Source organism: Callithrix jacchus, chromosome 13 (genome assembly GCF_049354715.1).
Source record: "Callithrix jacchus isolate 240 chromosome 13, calJac240_pri, whole genome shotgun sequence".
Taxonomy (NCBI): Eukaryota; Metazoa; Chordata; class Mammalia; order Primates; family Cebidae; genus Callithrix; species Callithrix jacchus.
In genome coordinates, this window is record NC_133514.1 from 50,449,947 (window position 1) to 50,470,174 (window position 20,228).

Here is a 20,228-nt window from a genome sequence, read left to right on the forward strand (position 1 = left end):
CACCATGCCCGGGTAATTTTTTGTATTTTCAGTAGAGATGGGGTTTCACCATGTTAGCCAGGCTGGTCTCGAACTCCTGACCTCTGGTATCCTCCCTCGTTGGCCTCCCAAAGTGCTGGGATTACAGGTGTGAGCCACCATGCCCAGCCTATTGGCAGTATTTTAAACATTTTCTTACTGATACATAAAATAATGGGGCATCCCATAATTCATAGTGCCTTACACTGAGATATGGTATATAGAACAGGCAGCTCTACTCATATGATTGGTATCTAAATACATTTCATTCTTAGAAGTACCACAGAAAAAGAGGGCTGAAATGAAAATAACAACACATTTTTAAAACAAAGTAATTCTTACTTTTTCGGAAAACTTAAAGCCAAAGAAAACTCAGGATTCAAATGAATAGGCACACCTATTTTGTTAATATTTAGATTTATAGAATGTATTGAATCAAGTATTTCCAAAAATTAATATTAGTATCTAACACTGTTGGTATTTAAACTTCTGTGAGCTAAATTTAAATTTTCAGAAGGGTATTTAAAGGTTATCTTTTACAAACATTTTCTAGCTTCAGAAATACTTTCATTTGAAAAAAGGGACTAAAAGCTTCAATTGAGATTTAACACTAATAATCCAATTTTAAATCTCTCAGCTTGCTTAGGCTGGGCAGGTAAATGAAAATTTTAATAATGGAAGGGGGTCCTGAAAGATGGAAGAATGTATCTGCTACATGAAAGTTATTTGGCTTATGTTGAAGAAATAAATGGATTGAAAGAATGAATACACAAAGCTGAGGAGTTCATTGTTACTGTTTGCATATATGTAATAAACCTGTATATAATAAAAATTATATATACAATAAAATGTATGCAGAAAAACCTACAAGCACACATAATAATGCCCCCTTTACAAGGAACGGATCCAAGATGGCTGATTAGGAGCAGCTCAGGATTGAAGCTTCCAGGGAAAGCGCGGAGGGTAGACACTGCATTTCCAGACGGATTTTTATTGCCCACAGACCAAAAGCTTCCCAAGTGGAGGAGCCCCACGAGTCGCCAGCATGGCTGTTTTGGCCGGCTCTGTGGTTCTCCGCACAAAATACACAGGTCCAGGTGCCATTTTAGCTGGCGATTGGAGCTCCTGGAAGATAGAGTCACCCATTCAACTGATAAAAATGAGGGCTTAAACAAGGAGCCAGGCCAGGAGATTCCTGGGCAAAAAAAGCACCACAAATTTCAGAGTGGCTGTTTCAGCCAGCACAATGGGTCACCGCATGGGAAATCACACAGATCCCAGAGCCTTTTCAACAGGCAACTGGAACACCTGGGAGACAGAGTCACCCATTCAACTGAAAAAAAAAAAAAGAAAACAAAGGGCTCTGAGGCAGGGAGCCAGGTGATCAGGCTCAGCTGATCCCACCTCCACAAAAAAACAGCAATCTGAATCACTCTGCATTGAGAGTTTCACAGTAAGCACAGCTGAACCCAGGACAGTCCAACTCAGTGGGGGAGGGGCATCCGCCATTACTGAGGCAGTCCACCACTACAGAGGTAGTCCACCATTGCTGAGGCTGCCCACCATTGCCAAAACAGCCCACGATTACAGAGAGAGTCCACCATTATAGAGGTGGGCAACCACTGATAAGGCAGTTCTAACTATAGGTCTGTGGGACTGAGGATTATTCAGCCAGCCACAGAGCAACAGGACCTTTTAAGCGGAAAATCAAACTTGTACATCTAGTGACCCCACCTCAGAGGAAGACAGAATGCCAGAGGGAAGGAATTTTTTTTCTACTCTCATGATGGCAAAACTTTCTCAAGATGTAAATATCACCACAAAGCTTCAGCCAGAGCCTTTTCAGAATCCAGGCTACAGAATCACCTTCCCTTGGGATCCACCAAGGAATGGCGAGGGCTGCCCTCAGTGATAACCCCGGCCCATGGTGCACAGGTGACAGAAGGGTGAGGTGGGCTTGGAGGCAGGAAGGAACCCTGCGGAGGGCTCCAGGTGGGGCCAGAGAGTCCTTCTCTCCAGGCACACTGGTCTCTTTGAAGACAGTGACAGGGATTAATATTTCCCACCAGTTGATGTCTGGTCAGTTTTGTTCCTTTCAACAAAAAATGTAAAGGACCTCTTCAAGGAGAACTACCAACCACTGCTCAACAAAATAAGAGAGGACACAAACAGATGAAGAAACATTCCATGTTCATGTTTAGGAAGAATCAATATCATGAAAATGGCCCTACCACCCAAAGTAATTTACAGATTCAACGCTATCCCCATCAAGCTACCAATGACCTTCACAGAACTGGAAAAAAACCACCTTAAACTTCATATGGAACCAAAAGAGAGCCCGCATAGCCAAGTAAATTCTCAGCAAAAAAAAACAAAAAAAAAAACAACAAAGTGGGAGGCATCACACTACTGACTTCAAACTATACTACAAGGCTACAGTAATCAAAACAGCATGGTACTGGTACCAAAACACAGACATAGAACAATGGAACACAACAGAGACCTCGGAGGCAACACCACACATCTACAACCATCTGATCTTTGACAAACCTGACAAAAACAAGCAGTGGGAAAAGGAGTCCCTGTTTAATAAATGGTGTTGGGAAAACTGGCTAGCCATGTGCAGAAAGCAGAAACTGGATCCCTTCCTGACACCTTACACTAAAATTAACGCCAGACGGATTAAAGACTTAAACATAAGACCTAACACCATAAAAACCCTAGAAAAAAACCTAGGCAAACCATTCAGGACATAGGTGTAGGCAAGGACTTCATGACCAAAACACCAAAAGCATTGGCAACAAAAGCCAAAATTGACAACTGGGACCTAATCAAACTCCACAGCTTCTGCATAGCAAAAGAAACAGACATTAGAGTGAATCAGCAACCAACAGAATGGGAAAAAAAATTTGCAATCTATCCATCTGATAAAGGGCTGATATCCAGAATCTACAAAGTACTAAAACAGATTTGCAAGGAAAAAAAAAAAAAACAAGTCCATTCAAAAGTGGGCAAAGGACATGAACAGACACTTTACAAAAGAAGACATACATGAGGCCAACAAACATATGAAAAAATGCTCATCATCACTGGTCATTAGAGAAATGCAAATCAAAACTACACTGAGATACCATCTCACGCCAGTTAGAATGGCAACCATTAAAAAAATCTGGAGACAACAGATGCTGGAGAGGATGTGGAGAAATAGGAACACTTTTACACTGTTGGTGGGAGTGTAAATTAGTTCAACCATTGTGGAAGACAGTGTGGCAATTCCTCAAGGACCTAGAAATAGATATTCCATTTGACCCAGCAATCCCATTACTGGGTATATATCCAAAGGATTATAAATCATTCTACTATAAGGACACATGCACATGAATGTTCACTGCAGCACAGTTTACAATAGCAAAGGCTTGGAACCAACCCAAATGCCTATCGATGATAGGCTGGACAGGGAAAATGTGGCACATATACACCATGGAATACTATGCAGCCATCAAATATGAAGAGTTTGTATCCTTTGTAGGGAATGGATGAACCTCAAAACCATCATTCTCAGCAAACTGACACAAGAACAGAAAATCAAACACTGCATGTTCTCACTCATAGGCGGGTATTGAACAATGAGAACACATGGACACAGGGAGGGAAGCATCACCCATTGGGGTCTGTCAGAGGGGAAATAGGGGAGAAACAGCGGGGCATGGGGAGTTATGGAGACATAGCATGGGGAGAAATGTCAGATATAGGTGATGGGGAGGAAGGCAGCACATCACACTGCCGTGTGTGTACCTATGCAACAATCTTGCATGTCCTTCACATGTACCCCAAAACCTAAAATGCAATAAAATAAGAACATTAAAGAAAAGAAAAATAAAGTGATCTATATACTTAATTTTGTTAGTTAAATCACTTTAAGATGGTTTATAAAGTGCTCTATAAGGGGAATGATGAGTGGATCAGAAACCAGCTAAGCGTTGTTTTTGCTTTGCTGCTGATAAAGACGGCTTGGGTGCTCCACCCCTACGGCAAAGTTTCCACATCCCAGGTGCTACTGAGCCTGCCAAGGTAGAGAGCCTAGTGCCCGTGGTGACAGCACTCACCTCACCCCCACCTTGCATTCCACCGCCATCCTACCCAACTCTAACCCTCACCAGTACCCCCACTCCATCCAACCCTATCCCACTCAACCGCCACAACCCCCCCACACCCCATCCAACCTTCACTCCACTCCACTATCGACCAGTCCCCACCACATCCAATGTCCTCCACCACAGTTCCTCACCCCATTCAACCCTTAGTCCACTCCACTCCCCACCAGTCTGTCACCAACGCTACCCCCACCACAGTCCCCCACCACATCCAATGCCACCCAACTCCACTTCCTACCACAGTCCCCCAACCAACTCTACACCCACCACAATCACCCCACCCGCCCACCCAATTCTACCCCCAGCCTGACTTCCACCCCATCCATGCCTTCACCCTGCACTATATCTCCTCTACCCCAAAGCCAGGAATAGGGTCTTCTCCCCTATTCCCAGGCCTCCCTTTGCAGTCCCTGACCCCGGCCATTACCTCATCTTCTTGTCTGTGTCGTTTATCTCATTTTCCCTGAGTAAGAGAATCTGGTCCACCTTGTTCACATCACCCGCAATGGCAGCTTTGTGGATCATGCCCAGATCTTTCTGCCGGATTCGGTACAAGGTGTTTGAGAAACCATAGTCATCCTTGTGAGGATTCTTCCTCCAGCTAGTCCCGCGTCTCTTGCAGGCCTGCAGGAACCATGCCGCCAACCCCATCCTAAAGCCAAAGATCTCCCAGGCTGAAGGACTGGCTTCAAGACAACTCAGTTCCCACTCGCTTTCCGCTGCTCTGGAGCAAAGCAACCGCAGGTAACCAAGTCCAGCTACAACCGCCGCCAGGGACACTCCAGTCTCCAATCTCTGAAAGCAGCACCTAGCGCAGCAGAGCCTTTAGGCATCAATGCGCATGCGCGCTAACGGCCGGCGCAAAACAGACTCCCCCCTCCCCCCCCACCACCCCCTCCTCCTCCCCTCTGGCGGAGAAACAGCTCTGAGGGGCGCTCTCACGGGCCCGCCTGTAGGCCGGCCAGGCCCTCTGGCTGGTAAGAGGGCTCCCTGGAGCGCGCTGCCGTCCTGCCCCAGGTTTCCACTGACTGCTCTGCTTGTGCCTGCTGCTCGGACCTGACCCTGTATGCTCAGCAGCTTCTCGGATGACTTTCTTCTCAACTAGGTATGAATGTCAGGACTGTCGGGGTCCTGCGCTGCTTGTGGCTTGCAGCTTCCTGTCTGGGGCTGCCCATGGCACCACCTCCACCGTGCACCTGTGCTGCAGCACCTGGACAGCGCCAACATTGCAGCTAGAAAGCCGGGCAGTCGAATAGGCATGTCTTTGCGGTGTGTCACAAGCGTGAGCGCTGAGCCACAGCTCGTATTACAGTGACCACCATCTTTGTGCAACAATGAGAGTGGCCTAGCAAAGCAGGGGCCCTCTGTGGCAGCGCTTCAGACAGTCTCGCGATTTTAGGACTCTGGCAGACTGAACCCTGCTGAGAAAAGGTCCGTCGGGGCTTCAACCATGCCCAGGGCCATCCCCAAGGATCCCCACGACATTTCAGGCCTGCCCAGTGTGATAGTGCATCTCGTTGAAAGCTGTAAGCATCAAGTGGTCTCTTAGGAGAAACTTGAAATTCCTTGAACAGGATGTCAAAATGAGGAGGGGGAGAAACGGGCGCATTTCATCATGCTCCCATTCGCACGGTACTGAGGTGTAAAGGTGTAAAGGAATAAAAAAATACTGGAAAGAAAGTACTGCCTTTGGGGAAAAGCCAAATTGGAATTGGAATAAGCATTCGGAGGGGACATTGTTCTGTAAATAGAATTAAGGATGTAGCGTTTATGTCCTGAGGTTAGTTCAAAAAGTAGAGGATCAAGGAGACAAGGGAACAGAGTAGATGCTTCATAAACAGCCTGAGATGGCTTCTCTGCATCTCATACTGCTTCCTTATTTACAGCTGGTGAGGACCCACCAGCCCAAAACCTGCATGCATGAAATTCAAATTCTTACACATCTAAGTACTTTAAATATAGTCCAAAGAAAACTATGTTTATCCATTTAGAACTTGCCTCCTTTACATATTCCACAAATTTTTACTTGGGTGATGGTAGACAATTATAGGATTGGGTGGCATGAATGTAACTGACAGATCTTAAACGTGCAAACTTTAGGTCCCACTTACTCTGGTGGTTTAAAAGTGAATAGCACCTTCCCCTTCTTTCTCTTCAGCCTGCTTCTGGCATGTAAAATGAGCTTGCTTCCTCTTTGCCTTCCACCACGATTGTAAGTTTCCTGAGACCTCTGCAGCCATGTTTCCTGTACAGTCTGCAAACCTATGAGCAAATGAAAGCTCTTTCCTTTATAAATTACCCAGTCTTAGGTACTCCTTTATGGCAGTGTGAGAATGGTCTGATACAACTGTGGTCCATCCTTTTTTTATTGTAAAATATACAAACACAAATACTGATATAAAAAACATAAAAGCACAATGTAAATTTATAGTAAATAGAATTAAAGTAAGGTGAACATTTATATAATTCACCACCAAGTTTCAAAGTGAGACGTTGCCAACAGCTGTAGCCAATTATACCTTTTCTCCCATTCTAAGAAACCACTGTCTGGATATTTACAGTAATATTTTCCTTGCTTTTCATTATAGTATTACTATGTAAAAATGTATTATTAAATTACATAATTTAGTATTACCTGTTTTGAACTTTATGTGAATGTAGTAATATTGTATATTTCTGTTTTATGACTTCTACCATTCAAATTCAGTATTCCGTTTTTAAGATTTATGCATGTTGCTAGCTATAACTGTAGTTCCTTCATTTTCATTGCTGATGAATAATCCCCTGTATAAATACACCTTAATTTACCTTTAAATTCTATTGCTGATCAATATTGGATTGCTTACAGCTTTTGTCTATCGTGAATAAGAATGCTATTGTTTTTGGGGATATGTATAGTAGTATACCTAAGCATGCATTTTTGTAGAATATACAATTAAAGTGAACTTCTGGTCTGAGCATGTGTGTGTGTGTTTATACATATATATACTACACATATACAAATAACTTTACTAAAATTAAAAAGTATAAAAATGGAAGAGAATTTTGAAAAAGATTATTTTAAATTCTACAGGTAAATTCCATGTAGTGTTGCATATTTTGCAAGAAAACAAATGAATTGTCTGATTGAAATTTCAAAATAAAATACAAATAAAGTGTGCTTGCCTAAAAGAATTTAGCAAATACCTGTACTTTTTTCCTAATTAATATGCATATTTGCTCATAAAAGTGGCATTAATGCATCAATCACATTCATCTAAAATCTTAAAGAATAGTGCAGAAAGAAACAGGTAGAGCCTGTGAAGATTCAAAAGTAGAATATAATGACTAGATTTTTATTTCATGTAAGTTACATTTCTCTTATAATTTCACAAAGTTTGGAAGACTTGCCCAAGATGCAATTAAACAAATATCATATGAGCTTATTAAAGTAACAGTTCTTAAAATATAACTTCCATTTTTTTTCCATTTGTAAAAGTTCGAGCATGGGAAGCTCTGCCCTGAAACCAGTAAATCAAATCAGTGCTCTTGGACCTGGGAACTAGTGACTGGTTCTTTTAAAATGAAAAAATTGTAAATGTCCCCATGCTGCATCCACATGAATCCTGAACTTACAGAGAGTTAATCTTAAAGAAGGGACGACCTAGAAAACAATTCTGTGTGTCACATATACAACCTGGATGACTATGCAGCCATAAAAAAGACCAGTTTGTATCCTTTTTAGAGACATGGATGAATCTAGAAGCCATCATTCTCAGCAAACTCACACAAGAACAGAAAACAAAACACCGCATGTTTTCACTCATAGGTGGGTGATGAACAATGAGAACACTTGGGCACAGGGAAGAGAACAAAACTGACTGGGCTAGGTGGGGGGATGGAGGGGAGGGGAGGGAGGGGAAGAACAGCAGGGGGGGTCAGGGAGAATGGAAAGGGATAACACCAGGAGAAATACTTGATGGAGGCGATGGGGTTGGGGGATGGTAACAGAATAGTTTGCCATTTTAAGAAAAGAATTTGTTCCTTACATCATCTCATACACAAAAGTCAATTCCAGATAGGTTAAAAAAACTAAATGCTGAAGATAAGTTTTTAAAATTTTTATGGGAAATTGCGGGATGTTTTTATGACTTCTGGGGAGTAAAGTTTTCATAAGAGAAAATATCAAGTAAAACTGTCTACTTAATTTACATTAAAATTTAAAAGTTTTGTTGATCAAATGAAAAAAAACTTTTATTATTGATTACAAGTAAACACAAAATAGCCATCAATTGGGTGTGCAAAATTTGCACAGGCATAACTGAAAAGTGATATCGCTCTACATATATAAAGAACTTCTAAATTTCACTAAGAAAAGGTAAACTACCTAATAAAAATCGTCAAAAATACAAACCCATATATTTCACAAAAAACAGACGGCTAGCACCAAATAAAAATATATCTACCTACATTAAATTTCAGAGAAATTAAAACTAAACCACAGCAAGATACTATTTATACCCACCATATTGACAAAATAAATGTCTTGAAAAATCAAGTGTTGGCTGGCATACAGAGTAATGGGAACTCTTAAGCACTTCAAGAAAAAGTATGAATTTTAATGTATATACTTGGACATAACTTGGCATTAACTAGTAAAGTTGGAAATATGCATGTATGAAAACCCAGAAATTTTACTTTTAGGTATAAATTGTTTTTTGTGTAATGCAACCCCTGGTCATATGGATTGAGGACATGTACAATAATCTCACAGAAACATTGTTATAGCAAAAAAAAATATTCTTTTTAAACAAATGACCATTGTTAGGAAATTTTACAACTGCTATATATTCACAAAATATTTTTCTATACAAATTTCAAGTAAACTCCACCTCGAAGCCACAGTATAAATATTAAAGTGTCAAGTGAAAACAAATTAAGTTGCTGAAAGCATAGATATTTTGGAATAGCATTTTTATAGATTTTAAAATCAGGTAAAGATAAACATTATATTGTTTGGGAACGCATATAAAGAACAAGAAGAAAATAATTAACACAAAACTTAGAAATTAACTCTGGAGTAGTGAAGAGGCACTGGAATGCTTTTAGATAAGCTCAAAGTGAAATTAGCAGCAAGTAACAGTGAGTTTTATTTCTTTATTAGATTACTGAGTTCATAAATATTAATTTTATAATTTTACTACAAATATACACTGTTCATAACTCAAATTTTAAACAATGTGAAGTTGAAAGCCAGTATTTGATTATTTGTAAATGGTAGGGAGGAGGAAAGAATGAAAACTCAGCTCCACATTGGTGTTTTTTTGTTGTTGTTGTTGCTGGTTTTTTTTTGAGACAGAATCTCATTTTGTTGCTCTGGCTGGAGTGCAGTGGCGTGATCTCAGCTCTTTACAACCTCCACCTCCCAGTTTCAAGCAATTCTCTGGTGTCAGCCTCCTGATTAGCTGGGGTTACATACAGGTGCATGCCAACACGTCCAGCCAACTTGTATATTTTCAGTAGAGACGAGGTTTCACCATGTTGGTCTGGCTGGTCTCAAACTTCTGACCTTGTGATCTGCCCACCTCGGCCTCCCAAAGTGCTGGGATTACAGGCATGAGCCACCACGCCTGGCCAGTGTTTCTATTTAATGAGAGAAAGAAGACGATTTGTTAAGAATGGGTGTGGGTAGATGAGAGGGCCGACGATGGTGAATCCAGTTTTCAACTGGTCAGATTCAGATAACTGATGTACATCTTAGTAAAATGTCGGAGAATCCATTGTAATTTGAGACTGAATATGGCAAGAGAGCTCTGGGCCTTAACTTTTGGCAATCATTGACATATAAATTATCTGAGTCCTTAAAAATAAATGAAATTTGCCTTGTGGTGGGGACAGAGATTGAATAGTAAAGAGAAGAGAAAGAGTTGGTATACACCTTTATGAATGTTACAAGTTGGATGTTCCAATGAGCTTTCATCTCAGGAGGTTAAATATCAATAAATGCAGGCTCTGGAACTGAAATTTATATTCAATAATTATGCAGGTCCTTCTTTGAGTTCCAGAATACAAGTGATGAAGAGAGATTTACTACAAGGACAGGAATCAGTAATTTCTAGTTTCAGACTGGCTGCAAGAAAACCTTTGATGGCAAATGATTATCTTTCAATAAGTTTCTTAAAACCAGAGCCCAGAGATTTCTGAAATGTTCCACTTTCACTCCCTTGCTGGCCTTAATGAAGCAGTCATATTGTAAACCACCTATGAAGAAGCCCATGTGGCAAAGCACTGCAGGTAGCCTGTAGGAACAGTTGGACTCAACCATATAGCCACAGGGAAATGAATTCTGCCAAAAAGTGAATGAGTTTGGAAGTGAATTCATCTCATCTTCCAGATGAGACCACAGAACTGTTGACACCTTGATTGGAACTTTATGAAATTTTGAGAAGAGCAACCTAGGCCTTACTCCAACTCCTGTTCCATAGAAACTCTGAGATGATAAAAGTGTGTTGTTTTAAGATTCTAAACTTGTGTTGTTTTTTTTTTAACGTTTTTAAAAACTTTTTATTTTATGTTTGGGGGTGCACGTGAGGGTTTGTCACCGGGGCTTGTTGCACATATTATTACATCACCCGGGTATTGAGCCCGGTACCCAATAGTTATCTCTTTTCTGCTCCTCTCCCTCGTCCCACGTCCCCCCTCCCACCCCCGCCACTTAAGTACAACCCAGGGCCTGTTGTTTCCCTCTTTGTGTTCACAATTCTTACCATTTAGCTCCGTGAGAACATGTGGGATTTGCTTTTCTTCTCCTGCATCAGGTTGCTGAGCTGATAGCCTCTAGCTCCATGCAGGTTCCCACAAAAGACATAGCCTTGTTCTTTTTTATGGCTGCATAATATTCCACGGTGTATAAGTGCCACACTTGCCTTATCCAGTCTGTCATTGATAGGCATTTAGGTGGATTCCGTGTTTTTGCTTTTGTGAACAGTGCTGCTGTGAATAGTCGGGTGCATGTGTCCTTATGGTAGAATACTTTATATTCTTCTGGCTATATGCCCAGTTATGGGATTGCTGGGTCAAATGGTAGTTCTGCTTTTAGCTCTTTGAGGAATTGCCGTACTGCTTTCCACAATGGTTGAACCAATTTGCACTCCCTTCAACAGTGTACAAGGGTTTCCTTTTTTTCAGCAACCTCAGCAGCATCTGTTATTTATTTATTTATTCTGAGTTTTTGATAATAGCCACTCTGACTGTTGTCAGATGGTATCTCATTGTGGTTTTGAGTTGCATTTCTCTAAAGATCAGTGATACTGCCCTTTTTTTCATGTACTTCTTGGCCACATGTATGTCTTCTTTTGAGAAGTCTCTGTTCATGTCATTTGCCCTTTTTTTTGATGGTGTTGTTTGTTTTTCCCTTGTAAATTTGTTTAGGCTTTTACAGAGGCCGGATATTAGACCTCTGTCAGATGAATAGTTTGCCCAAGTCTTTCTCCCACTCTGTAGGTTATCTGTTTACTGTGCTGTTGGTCTATGTGCCTGGTTTTGTACCAGTACCAGTACCATGCCGTTTTAGTCACTGTAGCCTTGTAGTGTAGTTCCTTTTGCTTAGGATTCCCTTGGCTATCCAGGCTCCTTTTCGCATTCCGTACACATTTTTTTTTTCTTATTTTTTTATTGCATTTTAGGTTTTGGGGTACATGTGCAGAGCATGCAATACAGTTGCATAGGTACACACATGGCAGTGTGTTCTGTTTGCTTTCACCCCTTCACCCACATTTGGCGTTTCTCCCCAGGCTATACCTCCCCACCTCCCCCTCCCACTGGCCCTCCCCTTTTCCCCCCAATAGACCCCAGTGTTTAGTACTCCTCTCTCTGTGTCCATGTGTTCTCATTTTTCATCACCCGCCTATGAGTGAGAATATGCGGTGTTTCCTTTTTTTTTCTTGTGTCAGTTTGCTGAGAATGACGTTCTCCAGATTCATCCATGTCCCTACAAACGACACAAACTCATCATTTCTGATTGCTGCATAATATTCCATGGTGTATATGTGCCACATTTTCCCAATCCAGTCTATCATCAATGGGCATTTGGGTTGATTCCAGGTCTTTGCTATTGGAAACAGTGCTGCAATAAACATTCGTGTGCATGTGTCCTTATAGTAGAATGATTTATAGTCCTTTGGGTATATACCCAGTAATGGGATTGCTGGTCAAATGGAATTTCTATTTCTAAGGCCTTGAGGAATCGCCACACTGTCTTCCACAATGGTTGGACTAATTTACACTCCCACCAACAGTGTAAAAGTGTTCTTTTTCTCCACATCCTCTCCAGCATCTGTTGTCTCCAGATTTTTTAATGATCGCCATTCTAACTGGCGTGAGATGGTATCTCAATGTGGTTTTGATTTGCATCTCTCTGATGACCAGTGATGATGAGCATTTTTTCATATGACTGTTGGCCTCATATATGTCTTCTTTCGTAAAGTGTCGGTTCATATCCTTTGCCCACTTTTGAATGGGCTTGTTTGTTTTTTTCCTGTAAATCTGTTTGAGTTCTTTGTAAATTCTGGATATCAGCCCTTTGTCAGATGGGTAAACTGCAAAAATTTTTTCCCATTCTGTTGGTTGCCGATTCACTCTAGTGACTGTTTCTTTTGCCGTGCAGAAGCTGTGGAGTTTGATTAGGTCCCATTTGTCTATTTTGGCTTTTGTTGCCAATGCTTTTGGTGTTTTGTTCATGAAGTCTTTGCCTACTCCTATGTCCTGGATAGTTTTGCCTAGATTTCCTTCTAGGGTTTTTATCGTGCCAGGTCTTATGTTTAAGTCTTTAATCCATCTGGAGTTAATTTTCGTGTAAGGTGTCAGGAAGGGGTCCAGTTTCTGCTTTCTGCACATGGCTAGCCCGTTTTCCCAACACCATTTATTAAACAGGGAATCCTTTCCCCATTGCTTGTTTTTGTCAAGTTTATCAAATATTGTATGGTTGTAGATATGCTGTGTTGCCTTTGATGCCTCTGTTCTGTTCCATTGGTCTATATCTCTGTTTTGGTACCAGTACCATGCTGTTTTGATTACTGTAGCCTTGTAGTACAGCTTGAAATCCGGTAGTGTGATGCCCCCCGCTGTGTTCTTTTTGCTTAGAATTGACTTGGCTATGCAGGCTCTCTTTTGGTTCCATATGAAGTTCATGGTGGATTTTTCCAGTTCTGTGAAGAAAGTCAATGGTAGCTTGATGGGGATAGCATTGATTCTGTAAATTACTTTGGGCAGTATAGCCATTTTTACGATATTAATTATTCCTAACCATGAACACAGAATGTTTCTCCATCTATTTGTGTCCTCTCTTATTTCATTGAGTAGTCGTTTGTAGTTTTTCTTGAAGAGGTCCCTTACGTTCCTTGTGAGTTGTATTCCTAGGTATTTTATTCATTTTGTAGCAATTGTGAATGGCAGTTCGTTCTTGATTTGGCTCTTTTTAAGTCTGTTATTGGTGTAGAGGAATGCTTGTGATTTTTGCACATTGATTTTATATCCTGAGACTTTGCTGAAGTTGCTTATCAGTTTCAGGAGTTTTTGGGCTGAGGCGATGGGGTCTTCTAGGTATACTATCATGTCGTCTGCAAATAGAGACAATTTGGCTTCCACCTTTCCTATTTGAATACCCTTTATTTCTTTTTCTTGCCTGATTGCTCTGACTAGAACTTCCAGTGCTATATTGAATAGGAGTGGTGAAAGAGAGCATCCTTGCCTAGTGCCGGATTTCAAAGGGAATGCTTCCAGTTTTGGCCCATTCAGTATGATATTGGCTGTTGGTTTGTCGTAAATAGCTTTTATTACTTTGAGATATGTTTCGTCAATACCGAGTTTATTAAGGGTTTTTAGCATAAAGGGTTGTTGAATTTTGTCAAAGGCCTTCTCTGCGTCAATTGAGATAATCATGTGGTTTTTGTTTTTGGTTCTGTTTATGTGGTGAATTACGTTTATAGACTTGCGTATGTTGAACCAGCCTTGCATCCCCGGGATGAATCCTACTTGATCATGATGGATATGTTTTTTGATGTGCTGTTGCAATCGGCTTGCCAGTATTTTATTGAAGATTTCTGCATGTATGTTCATCATGGGTATTGGCCTGAAGTTTTCTTTTCTTGTTGGGTCTCTGCCGGGTTTTGGTAACAGAATGATGTTGGTCTCATAAAATGATTTGGGAAGGATTCCCTCTTTTTGGATTATTTGGAATAGTTTCAGAAGGATTGGTACCAGCTCCTCTTTGTGTGTCTGGTAGAATTCGGCTGTGAACCCATCTGGACCTGGACTTTTTTTTGTGTAGTATGCTCTTAATTGCTGCCTCGACTTCAGACCTAGTTATTGGTCTATTCATAGTTTCAGCTTCCTCCTGGTTTAGGCTTGGGAGGACATGGGTGTCCAGGAATTTATCCATTTCTTCCAGGTTTACTAGTTTATGTGCATAGAGTTGTTTGTAATATTCTCTGATGATGGTTTGAATTTCTGTGGAATCTGTGGTGATTTCCCCTTAATCATTCTTTATTGCATCTATTTGGTTGTTCTCTCTTCTCTTTTTTATCAATCTGGCTAGTGGTCTGTCTATTTTGTTGACCTTTTCAAAAAACCAACTTTTGGATTTATTGATTTTTTGAAGGGTTTTTCGTGTCTCTATCTCCTTCAGTTCTGCTCTGATCTTAGTTATTTCTTGTCTTCTGCTGGGTTTTGAGTTTTTTTGATCTCACTCCTTTAGCTCTTTGTATTTTGACGATAGGGTGTCAATTTGGGATTTCTACACCCTTCTCATATGGGCTATATTGCTATATACTTTCCTCTAGAGACTGCTTTAAATGTGTCCCAGAGATTCTGGCATGTTGTGTCTTCATTCTCGTTGGTTTCGAAGAACTTCTTTATTTCTGCCTTCATTTCGTTGTTTATCCAGTCAACATTCAAGAGCCAGTTGTTCAGTTTCCATGAAGCTGTGCGGTTCTGGGTTGGTTTCTGAATTCTGAGTTCTAACTTGATTGCACTATGTCTGAGAGACTGTTTGTTATGATTTCTGTTGTTTTGCATTTGCTGAGGAGTGCTTTACTTCCAATTGTGTGGTCAATTTTAGAGTAGGTGTGATGTGGTGCTGAGAAGAATGTATATTCTGTGGATTTGGGGTGGAGAGTTCTGTAAATGTCTATCAGGTTTGCTTGTTCCAGGTCTGAGTTCAAGCCCTGGATATCCTTGTTAATTTTCTGTCTGGTTGATCTGTCTAATATTGACAGTGGAGTGTTAAAGTCTCCCATTATTATTATGTGGGAGTCTAAGTCTCTTTGTAAGTCATTAAGAACTTGCCTTATATATCTGGGTGCTCCTGTATTGGGTCCATATGTATTTAGGATCATTAGCTCTTCTTGTTGTATTGATCCTTTTACCATTATGTAATGACCTTCTTTGTCTCTTTTCATTTTTGTTGCTTTAACGTCTATTTTATCAGAGATGAGAATTGCAACGCCTGCTTTTTTTTTTTTTTTTTTTGCTCTCCATTTGCTTGGTAAATCTTCCTCCATCCCTTTATTTTGAGCCTTTGTGTATCCTTGCATGTGAGATGGGTTTCCTGGATACAGCACACTGATGGGTTTTGATTTGTTATCCAATTTGCCAGTCTGTGTCTTTTGATTGGTGCATTTAGCCCATTTACGTTTAGGGTTAATATTGTTATGTGTGAACTTGATACTGCCATTTTGATTCTAGCTGGCTGTTTTGCCCATTAGTTGATGAAGATTCTTCATTTTGTTGATGCTCTTTAGCATTTAGTGTGTTTCTGGAATGGCTGGTACTGGTTGTTCCTTTCTATGTGTAGTGCCTCTTTCAGGAGCTCTTATAAAGCAGGCCTAGTGGTGAAAAAATCTCTGAGTACTTGCTTATTCGCAAAGGATTTTATTTTTCCTTCACTTACAAAGCTCAGTTTGGCTGGATATGTAATTCTCGGTTGTAAGTTTTTTCTTTAAGGATGTTGAATATTGGCCCCCACTCTCTTCTTGCTTGTAGACTTTCTGCTGAGAGATCTGCTGTGAGTCTGATGGGCTTCCCTTTGTGGGTGACCCGACCTTTCCCTCTGGCTGCTCTTAGTATTTTCTCCTTCATTCCCACCCTGGTGAATCTGACAATTATGTGCCTTGGGGTTGGTCTTCTTGTGGAATATCTTTGTGGTGTTCTCTGTATTTCCTGGATTTGAGTGTTGGCCTGCCTTGCTAGGTTGGGGAAATTTTCCTGGATAATATCCTGAAGAGTATTTTCCAGCTTGAGTTCGTTCTCTTTGTCCCCTTCTGGTATACCTATCAAACGTAGGTTAGGTCTCTTCACATAGTCCCACATTACTTGGAGACTTTGTTCATTCCTTTTTGTGTTTTTTTCTCTAACCTTGGTTTCTCGTTTTATTTCATTGAGTTGATCTTCAGCTTCTGATATTCTTTCTTCTGCTTGGTCAATTTGGCTGTTGAAACTTGTGCATGCTTCACGAAGTTCTCGTGTTTGTTTTTCAGCTCCTTCGATTCATTCATATTCCTCTCTAAGTTGTCCATTCTTGTTATCATTTCCTCGAATCTTTTTCAAATCTTTTTTCAAGGTTCTTAGTTTCTTATCATTGATTTAGAACATGTTCTTTTAGCTCACAGAAGTTTCTCATTACCCACCTTCTCAAGTCTGATTCTGTCATTTTGTCACAGTCATTCTCCATCCAGCTTTGTTCCCTTGCTGGTGAGGAGTTTTGGTCCTTTGTAGGAGGTGAGGTGTTCTGGTTTCGGGTGTTTTCCTCCTTTTTGCACTGGTTTCTTCCCATCTTTGTGGATTTATCCACCTGTTTTCTGAGTAGTTGCTGACTTTTTGATTGGGTCTCTGAGTGGACACCCAGATTGTTGATGATGAGGTATTTCTGTTACCTGGTTTTCTTTCTACCAGCCTAGCCCCTCCGCTGTATGACTGCTGAGGTCCACTCCAGGCCCTGCTTGTCTGGGGTACACCTGTAGCAGCTGCAGAACAGTGAGAGATGTTACCACTTTCTTCTTCTGCTATCTTTGTCCCAGAATGATGCCCACCTAATGTCAGTCTGATCAGTCCTTTGTGAGGTGACTCTGGATATACTGGGGTCAGCGAGCTGCTTGAGGAGATGGTCTGTACTTTATAGGAGCTCAAGTGCTGAGCTGTGAGCTCCATTGTTCATTCAGGGGTGTTAGGCTGCTACATTTATGTCTGCTGCAGCAGAACTCTTAAAACCCCTTTTTTTCCTCAGATGCTGTGTCTCGGGGAGTTGGTGCTTTCTTTATGAGTGTCCATTGCACTATCCTGCCCAGCTAAGGGGCAGTCTAGTCACTATTTGCCTGCCAAAGCTCTGCCCTGCTGATGTGGGGTCAGCCCTGTTGCTGCAGGCTCTGCCCTGCAGCCACAGGCTCCGCCACAGGCTCTGCCCTGCAGCGGAGTCTCTCTGTTATGGCGGGTGGCCTCAGCAATGGCAGGCTGCATCAGCAATGGGAGTGTACCTCAGTAGAGGCGATTACGTCGGTAATGGTGGACGCCCCTCCCCCACCGAGCTGCACCGTCCTGGGTTCAGCTGTGCCCACAGTGAAACTCTCCACCCAGAGCGTTTCGAATTTCTATTTTGTTTGTCCCTATGGGGGTGAAACCCACCGAGCCTGCTCGCCTGGCTCCCTGCCTCAGAGCACCTTTTTTTTTTTTTAAGTTGAACGGATGGCTCTCTCCCAGGTGTTTCGGTCACCCGCTGTTAGGGCACCAGTATATGTGTGATTTCCCATGCAGTGAGCCACTGTGCTGGCTCAAACGCCACTTCCCAGGAATCTCCTGGTGTGGCTCACTGTCCAAGTCCCATTTAATCAGATGGATATGCTAATATGCCCTCCCAAATCTCAGATTGCCGGTTTAGCAGGGAACCCAGGAGAGTGTGTTTTGTGTGGATTGTTGCGGAGTGCCGCTGCACTGCAGCGCCAGCCGAAACGGCTGCAACAGCCGGAACGGCTGCACTTGCGTCCCGTGTCTTTCCTACACCTGGGAATTTCCCTGTTCTGTGGGCAACAAAGATCCGTCTGGAAATGTGGCTTTGACTCACCCTCTGAGCGTTCACTGAGAGCTGCAATCCTGAGTTGTTCTTACCGTGCCATCTTGAATCCAAAACAATGGTCTCAGTCTCTTAACCTCATGATCCACCCAGCTCGGCCTCCAAAGTACTGGGATTATAGGCATGAGCCACTGTGCCTGGCCAAAAAAAAATTTTCAAATATTTCCCCCAGTCTTGACTTTGGAACCTGAACAAAGAAAAGTTTCACTGGAAGAACAGACACTACCCACTTAATTCAGGAAAGGTCTTCACTTGCCTTCAATCTCTCTTGTACAGAGTCCAGAGGAGAGATCAGATGAGCTCACTGATCCCTGACACATTAACCTTACTGACAGGCAAACATGGACCAATGGCTGTAAAATTTCCTATCCACCAAGTAAGTGACATCTCCTGGCTCTGGGAATGAGCCAGATCAATGTGGAGAGTTGACAGTGTTTCTACTCAACACTTGGGAGAAGACAGAAGGTCTTGTCAGTGGGAAGACAGAAATGCAATTGGGAATGGGGGTTAGTACGTGTTTCTCATTACTGACTTTTTTCATTCATCTAGTATATGCTGAGTGTTTCCCCTAGAATAATTGACCTTTAGAAAGATGATTCCCCTCACAATTGCGTTGAATATTTTTATTTTTGTGCTGAAAAACTGATGTTGATTTGTGTTTCATATAGTGTGCATTGAAAAAATGGGGGGAATCTCTGTATGAAAGGAAAACAAAGTTTTTCTTTCCTCCTCAATATTTCCAGAGACATCTGCTCAGATTATCTGAGTTTTCCCATTCATGGGATGAGTCTCCTCAATAAACTCCAGAATTCCGTGTATGATCATTTAGGCATAGATCAGAGTGACAGTTGGAAGCATGGTATAAAAATACACATTTGTCAAATAAAAATGTAAACAAATGTTAAAAATGGAAAACAGATGAGTAAGGCAGGGACTAGCTTGTAGTTACATCAACAGGGACAAACACTGCAGTTCAGTCAAATATTTGCCATCTTTGCAGTAGAAGATTTTGACATGTAAATTCTAATTTTTTTTCTTTATAAGTAACTGTGATGCTTAATGACATGGCAGCTTTTAGTATCTTAGGCCATTTATTGAAGGGCTATTAAGTCATTTCAAGGCATGCAAGCCTTCTTCTTAGTAAAGCAGTGACATACATGCTTTCTCCTGATTTCTCCAACTATGTAAAACTTCATTAAAGCTTTTCCTGAACAATATAAAGGAAGTTCCTTCAGTAACATAAATCTTCCCAATCTTTTGCCCCAGGAGAGAATGTGAATTATAGAAAAATAGTGGGTGTAACTAAAGTGGGAAATTATTTGGGTAACGAGAATATATTTTTTCTTTTAGTCAAGGATGGAAATCATGAAAAAAAGATTGGAATACAGAAATGTGATACTAATATATATGGTAAGTTCTTGAGAAAAGAGGCTGATAAAACAAAATTTTAAAACACAGAAACAATAATATTAGATTTAGAACGAAGTTTATTAAAAAATCTGTAAAAAAATACATTCTTGTTCAGAATATATAAAGAAATCTTACAAATCAACAAGAAAAAGGCAATCAGTTAAAACATGGACAAAAGATAATGACCAGGTATTTCATCTAAGAAATGACAACTGGCCAGTAACCACAAGAAGTAAGTCATGCTCAACATCAAAGGGAAACGCAAATCAAAACAACGAGGTACCACTTAACACCACTAGAATGCCTGTAATAAAAAAGATGAAAAAAAATACTGCAAAAGATGTGGAGAAATTGGAACCCTCAAACACTGCTCCTGGAAATGTAAAATTATACAGCTGTATTGAATCAACAGCCTGACAGTTTCTTGAGATTAAACATAGTTACCATTTGACTTAGATTCCCACCTGAGTGGTTACCCAAGAGAAACATGTCTACATACATGTCCATAGTGCATTATTCATAATAGTAAAAACCTGGAAACAATACAA

General features: G+C 41.0%; 1 protein-coding gene across 2 annotated transcripts in view; it reads right to left on the reverse strand.

The window, feature by feature from the left end:
* The window catches only part of ANKRD62 (ankyrin repeat domain 62), a 74,780-nt gene extending 69,771 nt beyond the window's left edge, over nucleotides 1-5,009 (reverse strand). For both annotated transcript variants that reach the window (XM_078347716.1, XM_035270532.3), the window contains exon 1: nucleotides 4,600-5,009. In XM_078347716.1, coding sequence (XP_078203842.1) covers nucleotides 4,600-4,823 — 224 coding nt within the window. In that variant the 5' untranslated portion in view covers nucleotides 4,824-5,009. The remainder of the gene's footprint in view (nucleotides 1-4,599) is intronic.
* Between the last annotated feature and the right edge of the window lie 15,219 nt (nucleotides 5,010-20,228).